The sequence below is a fragment of the Cryptotermes secundus genome, unplaced genomic scaffold, assembly GCF_002891405.2.
Source record: "Cryptotermes secundus unplaced genomic scaffold, Csec_1.0 scaffold599, whole genome shotgun sequence".
Taxonomy (NCBI): Eukaryota; Metazoa; Arthropoda; class Insecta; order Blattodea; family Kalotermitidae; genus Cryptotermes; species Cryptotermes secundus.
In genome coordinates this window covers 1,718,793-1,737,330 of record NW_019730109.1, presented here as the reverse complement: position 1 = coordinate 1,737,330, position 18,538 = coordinate 1,718,793, and the positions used below count along the sequence as shown (strand labels likewise).

The window sequence follows — 18,538 nt, the reverse complement described above, 5'->3', positions numbered from 1 at the left end:
CAGGACTTGAACCTGTGTACGACGGCCCTGGTGGGGGCCACAGCAGTTGTAAACAACAGACCCATCCCCTCATCAGAGAGGGCAACCCATATCAACAAACCCACAACTGTCTGACAGTAATAAAAATCTAGTCTTGGGTCCCAGATGAGGCCTTGACACCAAGACAGACTGGCCGACTGACCGTCAGTTATAATATAATTTTGAATTTTGACTTTGACAAAGACTCACTCCTCCACTGTCAAAATGGAGGCCTCGTTTCAAAACACATACATGTCTAGGAGTGAATAAAAATCTTGGTCATAGATCTCAAGGAGATTGAACAGCAATATGACTAACCAACTGATCAAGCCAGTTAGTTCAGAGTCAAGAGTTTGGACAATGAGTTAGTTGTCAGACAGTCGTCATCAAGTAAGGACATGAACATGGAATCAGACAAGTATCTATTGTTGGGATCCATTAACAGGCATTGACCACTGAAGACATAGCAAAGTGAGAAGACATAGTGTGTGTTGTAGTAAGAAGTACAGTGCATGAATTAGTACGAGTGTTATAATTACATATAGCTATGATTTATAAGTTTTCAATAAATCCAATTGTCAATCCAATCCCTGTGTCTAGTCATTAACATGTGACAATACTATACTATATCTTGGTCTAGTCTGCCTCAACTGTTCAATCTACATGGTAATGGACATGCCACAAAAGTAGTAATGAAGTTTATGGATGAAAGCTAAACACTGGGCACTCACTCTATGATCTGGCATTACAATTGCTGCATGCTAATACATACAGCACTGGAATATCACACGTTGATTGTAAAGTAACTCCACACAAGCAGCTATGTCAAAAATGTGAAGTGGAGAGTGGAGGAACAAAAGAGGCAGAACTTGAAGATAGTGTGACATGTATGCCGAAAGCCTGAATGGTTTTACCAGGAGAGACATCCACTGTTAGCCAATGGCTCTGTAAACCTATTTCCATGGCAACCGAGTCACGTGACCACCACAACAAATATGAACGCAACAAGAGAGGAACTGTTGGAATCAGTGTTCTCTGTTGGGCCTGTGCAGAGGCTATACAAGAAGAGCCAACTGGGGCTTCAAGTTAGTTCTGAGTCAGAAGGCATGTTAGCCTGTGACAGTGAGCTGCAGTAAGGAGTCAGTGATCAGGAGTTCGGGCCATAAGGAGCTATGATGCAGTCAGTAGCTGGCATGATTGTGAACAAGGAAGCTGAAGAAGCTACAGTGTTTGAAGCCATCACGAAATAATTACTGGTGTAGATGCAGGAGATGTAGAAGACTCAGTGTGTGCCATATTGAATTGTAAAGTGTGTAAATTAGTGATAATGCTGTCAGTTTTTTTGTAGTTACGAGATTTAAGTGTCCATTATATCCAACTGCCAATCAAAAATCCCATCTCTAGTCACTCAATATGTCACAGTATTATGGTTCAGGCAACTAACAAAAGACCAAACAGTGACAAAGTCAAAAGGAATAAAACAAACACATGTCAGATGTTGAGCAGCAAGACTGAATGCTTCATCATTATCCTTGTGAGAGAAAAACAAGTTGGTGCTACAAGAAAATATGAATAAATGCATTTCAATGAGGATGCTAAATACATAGAACTTTCACCACAGATACCCAGGGGAAAAACAGTCAATGTAAAATTCTGACTTTCTGTTGTGGGAACATCCTACATACTAACACGCGGTTTCGCCGGTCTAACAGACAGCACTCACTCCTAGTCAATATCACATTGCCGCACACTGCTACCAACGTGCATATTTATACAGCACTCGCTGTCCAGCCCACCTTTATATTATAGCATGCACTAGCCAATCAGCACTCATAATCGCAACTGCAAGTTTAAGCTCCGCCCAGCAAGCATGGTATAAAAGGTGGAGCCCAAAGCTCGCAATCATCAGTGATCACATTCGGTCATCAGAGTCATCAGCTGTTCACTGCACCAAAGACAGCTGCCGCAACTCTCCTGCAACCGAGCTCTGCTACCAGGCAGCTAACGTAGTTGCCGCAACACTCCAGCAACCTCACTCTGCGACCAGGCAGCTAATGTAGTTGTCGCAACTCTTCAGCAACCATGCCGTAGGCAGCTTTTCCTACAGGCGCACACAGCACCACATTACCAGCCGGACAAACCAGCTGAATGGCCATAAAGACTTGGTCTACTACAAAGGGGAAAATTCTACCAGCGCACTCACGGTGGAACAAACTGCTCTTTTCAGGGCCAGCCAACTTTTGACATTCCACATAGCTTCCCAGCTGTTCTGTACATTCAATTTATACAGTTTAATATATACAGTTGTTACAGATTTAAGTGGTTGTCTTTTAGAACATTGACAATCCCACACTGTTATTTGGTACCCATTTTCTCACACACTACTCCAACAACAAATCCAGGTCACCAAAGACAATAAATTACCTACCAACACACTTCAAAACAAAACTAAAATTAAAAAGAAAATGAAACTGTCAAACCATGCTTTAAAATTCGTAAAGAAAACATTACATTCTATCTATTACTATCCCCAGAGCCCTGGAAATCACAAACTTTGTTTGAAACCAGGCTTAGGAGTTTCACTATTGAAAATGAATATTCTTCACTGTGCCTAAATTTTGCACTGGAAATCTGAGCATAATGTTTATTCTAACACAAGACATAATGGAAAAATAAAATCTAACTTCAACAATGAGCAAGGACTTTCTTTAAGAAGAAAGTCGTCTTCTGGGTTTAGGCGCCGTGTATTCTTCGTTTTGGCCGACGTTTCGGAGGAACGTATCGCCTCCATCTTCAGAGCAGTTGAATGGCTTGGAATGCAGCTACTGCTCTCTGCATTCCAAGCCATTCAACTGCTCTGAAGATGGAGGCAATACGTTCCTCCGAAACGTCGGCCAAAACGAAGAATACACGGCGCCTAAACCCAGAAGACGACTTTCTTCATAGTCATTGCTGTGAAAACCTCAAAACTTACAAGACTTTCTTTAAGCTTACAATATGTATGTCAAGAATGAAAACTAATTCTGTGTTTTTATGCAATAAATAGATATTCTAATCTGTTTTACACTGTGACTAAATTCTGCAGTGACAATTTGAAGGTAATCTTATTTTCTGATGCAAGATAATGCAAACAAATGCACCTTCAACAATAAAGGAGACTTACAAAACCATAATCTCTTTCAAACAAATGAGGTAAGCAAACAGCAATAAGTCAGAATAGATGAAGTACTTGCTCAAAAGTGTCACGTAGCCCAAACATTCCAAATAGGCATGACTGCTTTTCATTACAGCAGAATAATGAATCTTAAGTTTTGTTCCACAGATTTAATTTTTATTTCTAGTTCAAAAGCAAACTTACATTCCACTAAAAAGGACAAAAGCTTTTTGCTGGGATGTAATCATCTAACAACTTTAAGTACATTGTTAGGAACTCAAAATTCATGTAATTATATCCCACATAAGCATATTATTTGCTGATACTTTCCATTTGCTTGACTACAATTAGTTTCACTCAGATGTGAATCAGAAAGAAGGCTGTGCTTAATATTTATGACTAATAATCAAGAGCACACTACAGAAGACCATATAATTCAGTACTATTCTTTGCAACACCTTTTGAGAGTATCTCATACCTTCAACAAGCAACTTTATGGAAGTTAACATGATCTTAGAACTGGTGATTTTGGTTCCCATTGTATATTTGAAACAGAATTTAGTAACTTTCTAATGATGTATGTCAATATCTGATAATGATATATCCTCAAAGATGCTCTAGACACACTATTATTTCAGCAATCTCATACCCTGCGAGAATCTTTACATAGAGGCCCAGAGTAGGAATTTCTTCAGACCCTCCTTGCCTGAAGATGGAAATCAGATCCATTTCAAGAATACTGTCGTTTTATACAAGGTATAACAAAGGATGACGGCATACAAAGTTCAAATAAACAGACGCAAACAATACAGGAATGCTAACCACTAAACTGTGATATTTGGTGATTTATTTTCGCAGAGTTCTCCAAATTTGTTAAAATCTGTTTAGTCACGTTGACTGATTCTTGGTTTAGTTAATCTTCCACTTGCATTGGTTAGATAACATCAAATGATAAGATGGTTATGAAAAACAAACTGGAAAGTTGTGCAAGTAAATGTTTGTTTCTATTCTTGAGGTACTGAGAAAGAGCATGAAACAGCTATCAGGATGGTCAGCTTCCAGGCCAAGAATTGAACTTTTGTGCTCCAGCATGCACTCAGACAGCCTTACAGACTTGCTGAAGATAACTCATGCTCTGCATTCTGTAGCTGATAGTCATATATGAACACCCCTCCTCTAATTCTTGACACAAGATAGTACTCATGATAAACTACCAAAATATAAAGAGGGGAGCATATCTATTTGCCATCACCACTTCTCTTTTTCTTAACAAAATGTTTGCATAAATGGGGAGGGTGCAGCGAAGTTTGCAGGAAGACCTTGCAGAATCTATCACAATATTTACTTTCAGTTTGCTTGGTGGTAACTCATAAAACACTGATGACTGTGATGACAGTTCTCAAAATAACTGGAACATTAATCTTAACATATAAAGTTAGCTCATATGTGTACTTGGTGCCCTGAGATTGCTCATAAGAACACCTTTACTGAATAAATGTGATGCAGGTAAAAACTTGCAAAAATAACAGGTTAATGTGGACCAAAAAACATTATTCAGAATTACTAGATACAGAAAAAGATTGCAGGAGAAGACGTGGAAAACATGGAAGCTCAAAAATTATGGAGGAACAAAGGAAGGAAGATAAAAATGAAAGAGGGAGGTGGTGCTCTTCCAGCGTTACACTATTTAATTTCTGAAAAATGTTGACATTAACTTTTATCATATGACACTTAAATCTTACATATAGGACACACTGTCACACATGGAAGTTGAAAATAATTGTAAATAGTTCTACAACAGTATGAATATGAAGCTGCATGCCCTCTAGAACAAGGCTAATCAATAATCCACACGTTGCAAGATCAACTACTCCTAAACTTCACGAATGCTTTTAACTGTTCTAATAATGACTAGTAGTATTATTCATGCAAGATGTTTCTGATTGGTAATTACCAAAAGAACATATAATTACAGTAATGTATATCTAAACTGCAATGTGTTTTGGACTTTTTCCATTGTCTGGAATTTTAGGTAATAGAGATGGAAAAAGTCCAAAACCCTAGCAATTCTGTCATTCACCGTCGTCAGAACCATTTACAATCTACTTGCAATGTGTCTGTTATGCACATTTACCAATGCAACAGAACATATAAAAGAGAAGATTATAACGATAAATTGTATCTTTTTTTTTTTTTTTTAAGAAATAACTGTATATACATTAAAGGCCTGGGCAATGCCCATCCAGTCCTATGTAGCAGTCTTACAAACATCTTATTCTATCACAGCAGTCACCCCACAATTTGTATCATCTTGAAAAGTTTACTGCTGCCATCTCTGTACAAAATATGGAAAGTGGTGCATCCCTACCTAGAATGAGATCATGGCTGAGTTGCTTACCCAGTCCGATGAGATTTGAAGCAGTCTGTGAAGCATCCATAGCCACTTCTCCTAGGCCATTGACAGATATTCCATTTACCATGTTGACGGCTGCAACAACAAAGTACCATATTCTGTAAGATAACAGCTGGACTACTGCCTAAATTCTCATTTTCCTACAAACTGAGCCGTTCTCTTACACACATGCACAAAGAAAAATTATGCTAAAGTAAAAATTCAAATTATTCAATTTTAAGTCTATTTAGTCAAAAAATATGCATAGTGTATGCTTATATGCATCAACACAGCCTTTCTACATGTAACTAGAGGGGACAATTTTAAAAATGTAGGTAAACACCACCATGGGTTAGTGACTAGACATTATTATTATTATTATTATTATTATTATTATTATTATTATTATTATTATTTATTTCATCCACATAGCTGAAGAGAATTACAATTGGACATGTCAAACATCAACATCACATCAAAAATAACATAAGTAAAAAAAAAAATAACATAACATTCACACAGTGATTCATGAGTACAATACAGCAATACATTTTTAACTTAATTTAAGAATAACAAATACTCCAAAAAAAGACATAAGAATAAATAGTTTAAACGTTTGGATTTCTAATTAGATTTATTGTAACCACAGGTAAATTATAACAGTTTCACAGATTTCCTCACTCTACAAATCACTACATCAAACATTAAAGATGCTATGTCTTCACATGGCGTTGCTGGGTAACAGCTCCCAACAATGGGTATTCCTCTACATCTGTGCTCACGTCACTGCTGACTGGCAACTGTCTCATCAGTAGGGCACTGCTGCTGGCCTTCACCAGCAGTCATTCGTGGCTTCAGTCTCCTTGGAGTCCATGACAATGATTCTTATTCTTATGTATGTTTTGAAATGGGGTCTCCTCTTCGACGAAGGAGTGCTCGGTCTTCTTGTATTGGCGCTATACTCGTATTACACCACAGTTTCAGCAAAAGTACGAGGCTCGTCCTCAAAGTAAGTTTCCCTGGGGCCGTTTACAGAAACAAAACAAAATTTCATGGAAATATTTATTGCAACAGATACAGCAAGTGTTCAGCTATTTTTCAACATAATCGCCACTGGAATTGAGACATTTGTCATACCATGGGACCAACTTTTGAATAGCTGTGTCGTAGAAGTCTGCTGCCTGGGATTGGAACCACTGTGTGACAACCATCTCTGCCTCTCTGTCATTCTCAAAAAGCTGACACTCACCGGATAGGAATTTCTTGAGGTGTAGGAAAAGATCGAAATCACCGGGAGCGAGGTCTGGGCTGTAGGGTTGAAGATTAAACATCTCCCAGCTGAACTCCTGCAGGAGACTTGCTGTCCGTCGAGCCATGTGCGGCCTAGTGTTATCGTGCAGGAAGACAATACCGGCACTAAGCATCCCGCGCCGCTTGTTCTGAATGGCCCGTCACAATTTCTGCAGAGTTTTACAGCATTCACCATCTCACCTCTGGTCAGGAAGTCAACGTGGAGAATGCCCCGTCTGTCTCAGAATACCCTGCACATCACGTTCCATGCTGACGTCTGCTTGAATTTCGTCTTACAGGGAGATCCACTGTGACACCAATGCATTGACTGCTGCTTGGTTTCTGGGGTAATGTGTGCAATCCACGTTTCATCACCTGTGATGATCCGGTCCAGAAAGTAGTCGCCGTCATCATGGTACCGCTGCAGAAATGTCAATGCTGACTCCATGCGCTTTGTTTTGTGTTCTGGTGTCAGCTGCTTCGGCACCCACCTGGCGCACAGTTTCCTGTACAACAGGTGCTCTGTGACAATTTCGTGCAACAAAGAGCAGGAAATCTGCTGGACATGACTGCTGAGTTCCGTAATTGTGACGCGACGATTCTCCATAATGTGTTCCCGCACAAGTTCCACCAGGTCGTCGGTAATGATGGATGGCCACCCACTGCGCTTCTCATCATGCACACTTTGTCGACCTGCTGAAAATTGTCTGCACCATCTGCTTGCTCATGATGTTAGGCCCATAGACCCGGCACAGCTGACGATGAATTTCGATCGGCGCTATGCTCTGTGCATTCAAAAACTTTATCACTGACCACACTTCACAATTGGCGGGAGCTGGAATAAGAGCCTCCATCTTCAACAGCTGCAATGATGCTACTGTGGGAACGCGGGAAATTCCGTTAGTGCATGTGCCATGCTACGTCATTGCTCTATCATGTACGCGCAGTCACTTCATGCAATATAAGGTTTGCTAGCTGTGGGACAAGTGGGAAACTTACTTTGTGGACGTGCTACGTATAACCATGTTGTCACGGCATCAAAATCACTATGGACTCTGTGCAACCTCTGGAACTGCACTATACTGAGTAACAATCATACAAGGTACAGAGGTTTCCTGTCAATGCAAGCTTATGCAACAGGATATATCTTAATTCATGTACCTACTCTAAAACTGCACTGGTCTGGCCTGATTATACAATTTTGGCACTAACCACATAGAAAACACTGCATCACAGTCATTTGCCTGTTTGCTGGCTGTTGCTAGTCACCCCCACTATTCTGGCTTTCAGCCATTCTGTCAGAATACAATAAACTTATAAGGCATGTTACCATACCAGCGTGTGATTCCTGATCCTATTCATGTTACAAATGTTGGGCAATGATACTAAAAAGTTTAAATCAGAGTTAAAGAATTATCTACATGCTCATTCCTTCTACTCTTTACATGAATACTTCAATGTAAATAGAGAATGATGTAAAATTAAGTTATATTAATTTTTAAGCTAAAATTGCCTGTACTTATGTATGTAACTTTTTGACTTGTTCTGTATCCAAAGGTACTAACCTGCTTAGGATTTATAGAATGTAAATAAATTCAATTCAATTCAATAACACAAAACAATGACAGAACTGTCTAGCTACAACTTCTTTACCTGAATTAAAAACAATCATGTTCTATAAATAAAGAGCAGTCACTGAGACTTCAAGAAACTTTGTTCTGTACTGGAAGAACAAGACATACAACAAACAATAGGCCTTCTTAGGATTCCAAAATAGCAACAAACAATAAAAGACCTGCAAGAGCAAAAATAAATGTCACATAAAACAAAATATTAATATGTTTAGCACAGAGGGATGGGCATGGTATCATTACGTTACAAAATGACATCTCAGATTTTAAAAACAGTACTGTCTTTTAAGAGGATAACCATGAGCAGTATATTAACAGAAATATTTACATCTACTGACATAAGCATAAGGCACCTGTAAAGCTGGGGCGTCCTTTATGTATAATTTACTGTTGTAAATGTAATAAAATTCAAGTATAAATTTTAACAAATCACAGAAAATTTTGATTTAAATGGGAAATAAATATATACACACACACACACATAATCTAACACTGTCTAAGAACCAAGTTCTTGAAGAGGCTGGAAAGAAATTATCTCACAAAAGATGAATTTAAAAAGCACAGGCAACTTGCATGTAAAATTCCAGAAATTTGTGAGACAGCTCTCTTATGGACATCATGCATACTACATACTCAAATAAGTCTACGCATCTTGTGGGGTATCTGTTACATTGAATGAATCTTGTAGAATCAGTGTGAACATGCTCACTCCACTTCTGGAATCCAACATTGTCAACCAAAGTTCCATCATTTGACTTTGTGGTCAGAGGGGGCATAGCACTGCAAGTTTCACAGAAGAATACCAACATAATACAAAGAAAAATGTATTATGTACAGGTGCAAAAGGAAGGTGTTCCAATTGGTGCAAAGGTTCAAAAGTAGCAGAACAAGCAGTGCCAACAAAGATCACTTGGGCCATCCAACCACTTCACAAATGGAACCATTGAAAAAGCTAATCCTCTCATTTAACAGAACACACAAACTACTGTCACTTATATAGGTGAGACAATGGACATCAGATGTGGATTTCTTATTTCTTCATCCATCACAACCTTCCGTATCACAAAATTTGTACAAGGTGAGTACCAAAGCAGTTCAAAGATGAGCTAAACTGGGCATGCATAGAAATGTGCATTCAACTTTTGCTAATATTATGAAGGAGAGATATTTCTGTAGTGAGTATCATGGGCAATGAAACATTGGTGTACCATTATGAACTGCTCGGAAATTTTAAAGAACAGAGTGGAAATACACATCATCGCTCAGGATCAAGAAACTTAAAAGCGTGCCTTCTGGAGCAGAGATATATTCATAGTTCTGGGGCATTCCTTGAGCATTATCAGTACTGTATCAAAGCATGGTATTGTGATAAGCTTGAAGAGGACTTTTAAACCACTGTTCACAATGAACACAGCTGAATGCTGTCAAAAGTTGTTTTGCATAATGATAATGCTTGACCTCATATGGCAGCAGCAACTGCCATGATGATTCACAAACTGAAATTTGAGCTTCACCCAGCACATGGTCTACATCTTCCCTCATCTGATTACTATATTTTCAGACCACTCAAAGACGCATTATGTGGACATTGATTTGCAAGCAATTAAGAAGTTAAGGTAGCAATGCATATGTGATACTGCACGGAACTGAAGCTGTTCTATGAAGCAAGCTCATGGACCAGAGAAGCAATGTGAAAACCTAGGAGATTACAGCACAACATGAAGGTATAACTGTGGTTGTTTATCTTTCTTATAATAAATAAACTGGCCTTAGTACTCGTAATTCACCTTATAAAGCAACTTCTTTTAAAAATTCAACACTAAGGAAAACATTTTTGGTTTATTTTAGCTGATGATAAAAGTACTGATATAAAGAAATGAATATGTATTTCATAAATTCTCTACAAAACACATAAAAAATTTATTAGATTTCAATGCAAAGGTAAGGAGAAAATGCATTATAAAATATAACATCAAGAAAATCAGTTTATGTAAAATTAGTAATGATAAGAGGGTTAAAGAGCCATAAACTTTGCAATATAAAAAAATCAAATTGCCAAGGAAACAACATCCCCCATCACATTTACAAATACACTTGGACTTTTCCTCAAGACAAACTGATCACAACCTGATAGACAATGACATTCGAGTAGAGTTTTTTATGGCTTCCTCAGCTTCCATGTTCATGTCCTTTCTGGCTCATGACTGTCCCAAAATTTGCTCCCAGGCTTGCCACCATCTCATACCAACCTCCTACTCTTCTCACTGCTGTCCCAAGTCTCTCCCATAATTGCAGCTGCACCGTGTTATATAGTTTCAGAATGGACCATTGAGAAAATAACGCTTCCAATAGTTCTTCTATTGTTTCATGCGTCTTTTGCAGCCATTGCTTACAGAGCCATTACCTAGCAACAGCCGCTGTTTACAGGGCCATTACCTAGCAACAGCACTTGTACAGCTGCTCATTTCACCATCAATGCCTAGTAACGGGTCTACATGCCACAATATTTTCAAATAGGCCAAAGAACTGCTCTCAGCTATCAAATGTATGTGGATTAAATGATGTTAGGCAGGCAGAAATACATACAGCAAATCTATTGCTTTAGATGCTGAGGCTGCTATTAAAACTTGACATATTACAAATTGCCAGGTACTGGTCAAATGCAAGAAGAACTGATCCAAACAGAAGCTGAAACATTACATTCTGAGATCCAATAGTTTATTAATTCTATTTGGTAGAAGAAAGAATTATCACACAGCAATGAAAGTAATCTATTATTGTACCTATTCATAAAAATGGCAACAGAACTCACAGCAGTAGTTACTGAGGAATATAAATTTCACACAAAATGCTAATCTATTTCATTGCTTGCCTTTATAAAATTATTTAAAAAGTGCATATTTGTCAACTATAATAAATTTACACACACTAAAACTTGTTAAGATTATTCATCTTATGTGTCATAATTAAAACTTGTGTGTGGTTCTTCCACTATGGGGGTCGTTTTTCTTATATTCTGTGTAAACCGTGTCTTGTGATGTGTGTTCCCTTCTTAGCTGCGAGACAAATTGACAAACTGTATTGACAAATACGCACTTTTTAAATACTTTTTAAATAATTTTATAAAGGCAAGCAATGAAATAGATTAGCGTAATTAGGGCACCTAATGATGGCACTATGTTGCCGAAACATGTCGTGAAGTAACAGGTGAAATTGAGTGCACTACAAGACGGCAACTGTATACATATCATGGATGAAAATCAGTGCAACAGGATGCTAAAACACAACATCATACAAAACATTATCCAGCACTCCCATGTTCAGATCTAAGCATGAGAATGCATGTCAAAATACTAATGTAAGAGAGGTAATACTACTTTTATATGTGACAAAGTAAAAATCAAAATTTCATTCAGAGATAAATTAGGAGCAGAATAAATGCAGGTAATGCTCGCTATCACTATGTTCAAAATAATTTACGTTTCTGTCTGCTACCTAAAAATGTAGAGATCACAACTTACATAGCCAAGGCTTTTACAGCTCAAACACATACCCGCAAACTTGTCAAGTCACACATCTGCAAGTGTGTATGTTTTAGTTTTGAAGGTAAAACCAAGCATGAAAGTACAGACAAACNGGGGGGGGGGGGAACCCACACACCATACAAAACTATAATTACATCTGTTGTTTCGCATGGACGTGAAACTTGGTATCTCACATTAAGGAAAATGGCATATGTAAAGAGTGTTTGAGAACAAAGTGCTGAGAAAAATATCTGGATCTGAAAGGCAGGAAGTAATAGGAGGCTGGAGGAAATGATGTAGCAAGGAGCTATATAATTTGCACCCTTCATGAATTATGATGCTGAATAAATCATGGAGGATGAGATGGGATGGGGGACATGCAGCACACGATAGATAAGGTACATATATAAGATCTGAAACCAGAAATCTGATTGGAAGAGACCTACTTGGAGCACAGACATTTGAAGATAAATATTAAAATGCATTTTAAAAAAAGGGAAGGGTGCAATAATGCATACTGGACTAATTTGGTTTGTGGACCATGGCAGGCTCCTGTAAACATGGTAAAGAACACTCAGGTTCAAAAGAAAGTGGGGAATTTCTTTATTAGCCAAGTGACTCTTAGATCCTCAGAGGCCCTGGTCCATGAAGTTAGTATATTTAAATGTGCTGCTGCCAAACAACAGCAGAACTTTTATTTTGTGTTCTAGAAGTAACAAAGTCACAAGTGTTACATTCTGCAATTTAAATTCCTCCATGTATATTGTAACGTGTTTCGTTACTGAAGACGCCGTTCAGATTGTTAACTGGTTTATTCAACAACCTACAAGTAACGGCTACAATGAATTATCATACAGTTGCGGGGTTTCACACTTTATAACCCTAATCACAATAATCTGTTTACACTGTTGCGGGTTTCACGATTTATAACCCTATTCGCAAATCAGTTCACTCTGTCTTCAGTAGTGTACACGTTTACACAGTACGGGAGCTAGACAAGTCTCTCTGTCTCACACACTCCCAATTACACAGTTACACACACATCCGGTTCTTCTTTCTGCGACAGCTGCTATATTCCAACTCTACTTGCAGGCTGCTGCCTTGGGAACTGTTGATCATACACTCACTGACAACAACTGAACTCGGCGATGGCCACATTACAACTCTCCTCGCAGGCAGCGCAGCTCTCTTATATAGTGGCTGTGTGTGCCTGTTACGTAGCAACGCTGTTACCTCACGCTGTGTTACGTCACCACGCGTTGCGCGTTACGTTACCGTATGGAGGGGGGAGAGGGGAGCGCTGACTCATCCGCCACGTCACTGTGGCCTGAGCTGCCACGTTGCTGCTGGGTAGGGAGCGGTTCTCCATTGCGCAACATGTCACACTATAATTCAGCTCAGAATAAATTAAGATATGTAAAAAAAGTGAATGTGAATAATGACAACTGCTTATTACATAACAATAAAAAATTATTTCTGATAAGCCATACATTGCAGGATAATTCTGTATCCAAGAATACTTTTATTACAGAAATTTGTGTTAAGAAGTAATTTTTACAGTCTTTATACAGTAACATGCCACTGTAACAAATTCAGGTACATATCAAAATAAACTTTATTACAATGAAAGTTTGCAAAAGGATGTACAAACACTTTTACAGCACATTTTCATGTATAACTGTTATATTTCAATGAAAGTAATACTCTCGCTTTCACCCAGCTATCTCTCTCTATCACAGCTTTCATGTAATGCAGTGCAAAACTTTATTCTCAGTAAATTCCTCTACACAATGGTCCATGCCACTTAACACAGACTCTTAGTGCCCAGACATTATGAATTTAAATACCAAATAAACCAATTAAAACTGAGGAAATTTCAAATAAATCTGTGCCTATGTAATGATCTATTTTAATTCAAATTTTCATTTCTTGGCTTATTCTCTATACTTCGTGACCACAAGGTAACAGCTACATCAATTTACAATTTCAGGTTACACAGAACATTACTCCCACTGAAGCTTTCATTATTCCTTGTATTTTATTTTATTTTCATCCATTTTGCTACATAGTAACACTTGGACAAGTCATTCAGCAATACAAGTTAACAAAACAAATCTACAAAGTTACAAGCATACTAACAAGATTTGTTACAATCATAAGCAATATATAAATACTCGTACAACATTTAAAAAAATACACAAACCACTACATACAGCTCATGAATGGCTATGACATCCAAACATAAGTACTTGAACCATCCACTTTTTTATTAAAACTAACAAATTCATTTATCGTATAAAAAGGATTTTAAGTTTTTTTAAAAGCTGAAAAAACCCGAGTTTTTTATTTTGTTTGGTGCCTTACTACACAATTCTATCCCCATATTTACCACACATAATGTAGTTCTGCAGAATTGAACATAAAAATCCTTGTTTATTCTTGTATCATAACTATGAATATTATATTTTGGATCAAATATGCTTTGTGCTTTTTTATGTAACATAACACCTCTAAGATATACAAAGAAGTGACCGTGAGGATGCCATAATTTTTAAAAATTTGCCTGCATAACTCTTGTTTACCAAGTCCAATAATTATTCGAAGCACCTTCTTCTGCATTTTAAATACCTTTATACTATCACCATCATCCCCCCAAAATATTATTCCATATCTCAATAATGATTGAAACTTTCCAAAATAAATGGTTCATAACATATTTGGACTCAAAACTCCTCTTAGTGATTTAATTATATAGGATGTTTTACTAAGTTTTGAACATAAAGACTGGATGTGGGCATTCCATTTACGGTTTTCTATAATATCTATACCTAAAAATTTCAGTTCTGATGAGTAAGCAATTTCCAAGTTATTATAGAGTATCTGCTGTCTAACTACAAACCTACTTTTACTAAGATGGAATGACATAGCAACTGTTTATTTTAATATTTATTAAAAGGTTATTTACCTGAAACCATGTTTCAAGCTGTTTCATGATCTTATTTATTTTCTGTTGAGCTACTTCTTTAGCTTTATTAATAACAAGTACATTAATATCATCTGCAAACAATACAATTTCCACACCTTGTACATTTAGTGGGAGATCATACATATATATACAGAAGAAACAGAAGTGGTCCCAGAATTGACCCCTGTGGTACCCCATGTATTGTTTCTGTCAAGGGTGATATATACGAGGGTTGGAACTTTAATAGTGGCATTCGAAGTTTTACTGTCCTTCAGTGTAGTCACCAGCACTGCGTACAACCCGTTGCCAGCGATGTGGAAGTCATAGGACACCTTTAGCAGCGCCTGTTGTGTTGATAGTTTGAATGGAGTGGTCTACTGCCTGAAGAATCTCTAGAACAGTTCTGAACCGAATGCCATGAAGTGGTTCATTCATCTTAGGAATCAAGTCGAAGTCACAAGGGCTTAAGTCCGGGAAGTACGGTGGATGGTACAGCACTTCCCAGTCCCATCAACTGAATAAATCAGCCACAGCTTGCGCTGCATGCGGACAAGCACTGTACTGCAAAATGACGGGTGGGTTCTGCAAAAAGAGTCACCAATTCTTTCTCAAAACTGGACACAGGTTGTGTTCCAAAAATGAACAGTAATACTGCACACTGATGGTCTGCTGTTGGGGAACGGTATGTGTTAGGATAACACCATCACAGTCGTACACGAGAATCACCATGACTTTCACATTGCTGGGGTTCTGATGAACTTTTGATTTTCGTGGTGACCTGTAATGATGCCATTCGTTCGATTGGTGTTTCATGTGTGGCTCATATGATTTGGCCCATGTATCATCCAGCATAGTGATACAGCGGAAGAAAGCTTCTCCTTCGCGCTCATAGTGCTCCAAGTGGTTACAAGCAGCATCATATCGTAGCCATTTCTGCATTTCCGTCAAATCATGTGGAACCCATCGTCATGCAGTTTTTCTCATGCCCAGGCATTCCTTCAGAATGTGACACTAGAATGACCTGGCCAACGCACGTCTGCCACATTCTGGCATCCCTCATTGAAGGCTTTTAGCCACCTTGCCACTGTTCTGTAAGGCAATGCAGATTCCCCACAAGCCTCTTGAAGACCTTGATGATACTGTTGTGCTGTATGGCCTCTGGCACATTCAGTCTTTATCCACCTCTGTTGTTCCTGTTTCAGAAACATCATGACAACACTACATTAGACTGCCAGCTAACACGAGGCTCTGTTCTTCTCGTCACTGCACATGTGCGTGATGTGGGAAGGGAGAGTCCATTTGATCTGAGGTAAGGTAGGTATGTAAGTAACATGTGGTATAAGCGACATTATTTGGTTCTGTTGCAGGGCATCTCTACAGCAGTGTTGCCACTATTAAAGTTCCAACCCTTGTATGTATTTTGGATGATATTTTTATTCAGGTGATTTATTACAACATATTGTACTTGGTGAGATATGATTTAAACCCTAAATTAGTAACCCCTCGGATCCTATAGTAATTTAATTTATCTAGTAATATACTGTGGTCTATCACATCATATGCCTTTGTCAAACAAAAAAATATTCCTATAACATGTAACCATCTATCCATTGCCTCCTGCATACTCTCAATGAAGGTCTGGGAAGCTATTTCTGTCGATTTGTTTTTCCTAAATCCATTTTGCACTTCTGTTAATATGGTATATTTTGTTACAAAGGATATCAACCTATTATACACCAATTTTTCTAGTATTTTGGAGAAAACCGACAAAACTGATATTGACCTGTAATTACAAACTTCCTGTCTTTCCCTTTTTTTGTACAGCGGTCTTACTTTAGCTATTTTTATCTTATCCAGAAAGACCCCTGATTTTAAAGAGGCATTGAAAATATGCGTAATGTGAACATCTCTTGGCTAAATATTCTGGAATTTCATCAGAGCATGCAGATGGTTTACCTCTTAGACATTTTATTACCTCAAACTCCAATTGTTTACACAAGCTACTACCATACAACTGCCATCAAACTATTTCTTTTCACAGTCAATTTGGACTTTCTTTGCCTTAATACTACTACATTAAATGATTTTGGTAAGCACAACTGTTTGCTTCCTCATATTGTACGATTCATGTGGGGTCACATTCCTTGACAAATAGATTACATTAAAGCAGATTTACAATCATCCACTTAAACTACATATTATGAACTATATCTTCTGCATATCTCTATCATAGTTGTAACTAAATAATACACTACAAGTTGGATCAAGCAGTAACACATCTGATTTGTACTGAGATGTCTGGTCTGTATCTCAGACATATCCCAAATTCTTCATGGCTTTCTTCAGTTCCTCCAAGGCAAATGACAGGATATAAATCTAACCACTTTCTTTCTCATCCCTTAATTCATCATTACAACCATACAGTTATTTGACACTATACAGCCCAAGTTAATGGCAGCATTGTTACATAAACTAAGCTTTAAATGGTCAGCACAAGGACCAGAATTATACTGAACATTTATTGTTAAGTATAGAAATTGTATTTAATGGAATATGATCACTTTTCATAAATAAAGGCTTCTTTGAGAATTTGTGATGTAAAGGGAAACTTCTCCAAGAAAACCACTGACAGTTATGTTTGTAAGTGGTCTTTTATATGGGTGGTCACTGACACAGGGCTGGATGGGTGAGAATTTGGGTAGTATAGTACAATAAACACCATGCATATGGATTATGTAACAACTGTATTGCACACATCATCCTTAATATTACTTTACATGAATAGCATATGTGATAGGTAACTTCACTCAAGTGTTCATAATTAATGAAAACAAACAAAAACACGCACAAATGTACTACATACATTACACTACTGGTCTGTTGCCTTTAAAAAAAACAAACTCCGTGATTTTAATCTGCAAGCTAACTATACTGACCGAGCGACCACCGCTTGTTGGAGAAGTTAGTGCCAACTTTTGCAGATAGAGGGTGTCGTGTTGTCAGCACAACGAATCCCCATGGCCATTAATTTCGGTTTTCTAGACCGGAGCTGCTATTTCCTTGAAATAACTCCTCAATTATCATCACGAGACTGAGTGGACCCTGTTCCAGACCCACTACTTCTCAGAAAAAAATCTGGTAGCTCCGGGAATCGAACCTGGACCTCTGCATCTGTAGCCAGGAACGCTGACCACTAAACCACAACGACAGCCCAATGAACCTAATGTAATTTGGGTTACAGTTTAAATTTTTTTTTACAAATGTGTTCTCAACTTTATCCAGGAACCTGTTACACAAAGGTACTAAATAATTAACAAATAGACTGAGGTCTTCATGTTATCTAGTGTGCCTTTTAAAAGCAGGTATGTTCTGTTAATACTATTCTCATTTGCTCATGCTCTTATCAGCTCCCAGTGGCATTTGAATGAGTCAGAAGAATGAGTTAAATAATTAAATGTTTTGTTATGTGTTTGTAGTTGGTAAGGGGAGTGGAGATCACTGCAAGAAGCTTTGAACACACCAACCAGCTAGCACTCCTACACTACCGCAAAACTGACAGACAGA

General features: G+C 37.9%; 1 protein-coding gene across 4 annotated transcripts in view; it reads right to left on the bottom strand.

The window, feature by feature from the left end:
* LOC111866177 (histone-arginine methyltransferase CARMER) overlaps positions 1 to 18,538 on the bottom strand; it is a 102,268-nt gene that overhangs the window by 9,036 nt on the left and 74,694 nt on the right. For 2 of the 4 annotated variants that reach the window (XM_023854864.2, XM_023854865.2), the window contains exon 10: positions 5,541 to 5,660. In XM_023854864.2, the coding sequence (XP_023710632.1) occupies positions 5,541 to 5,660 (120 nt within the window). The remainder of the gene's footprint in view (positions 1 to 5,540; positions 5,661 to 18,538) is intronic. The other 2 variants (XM_033752145.1, XM_023854867.2) reach the window with 1 other exon arrangement.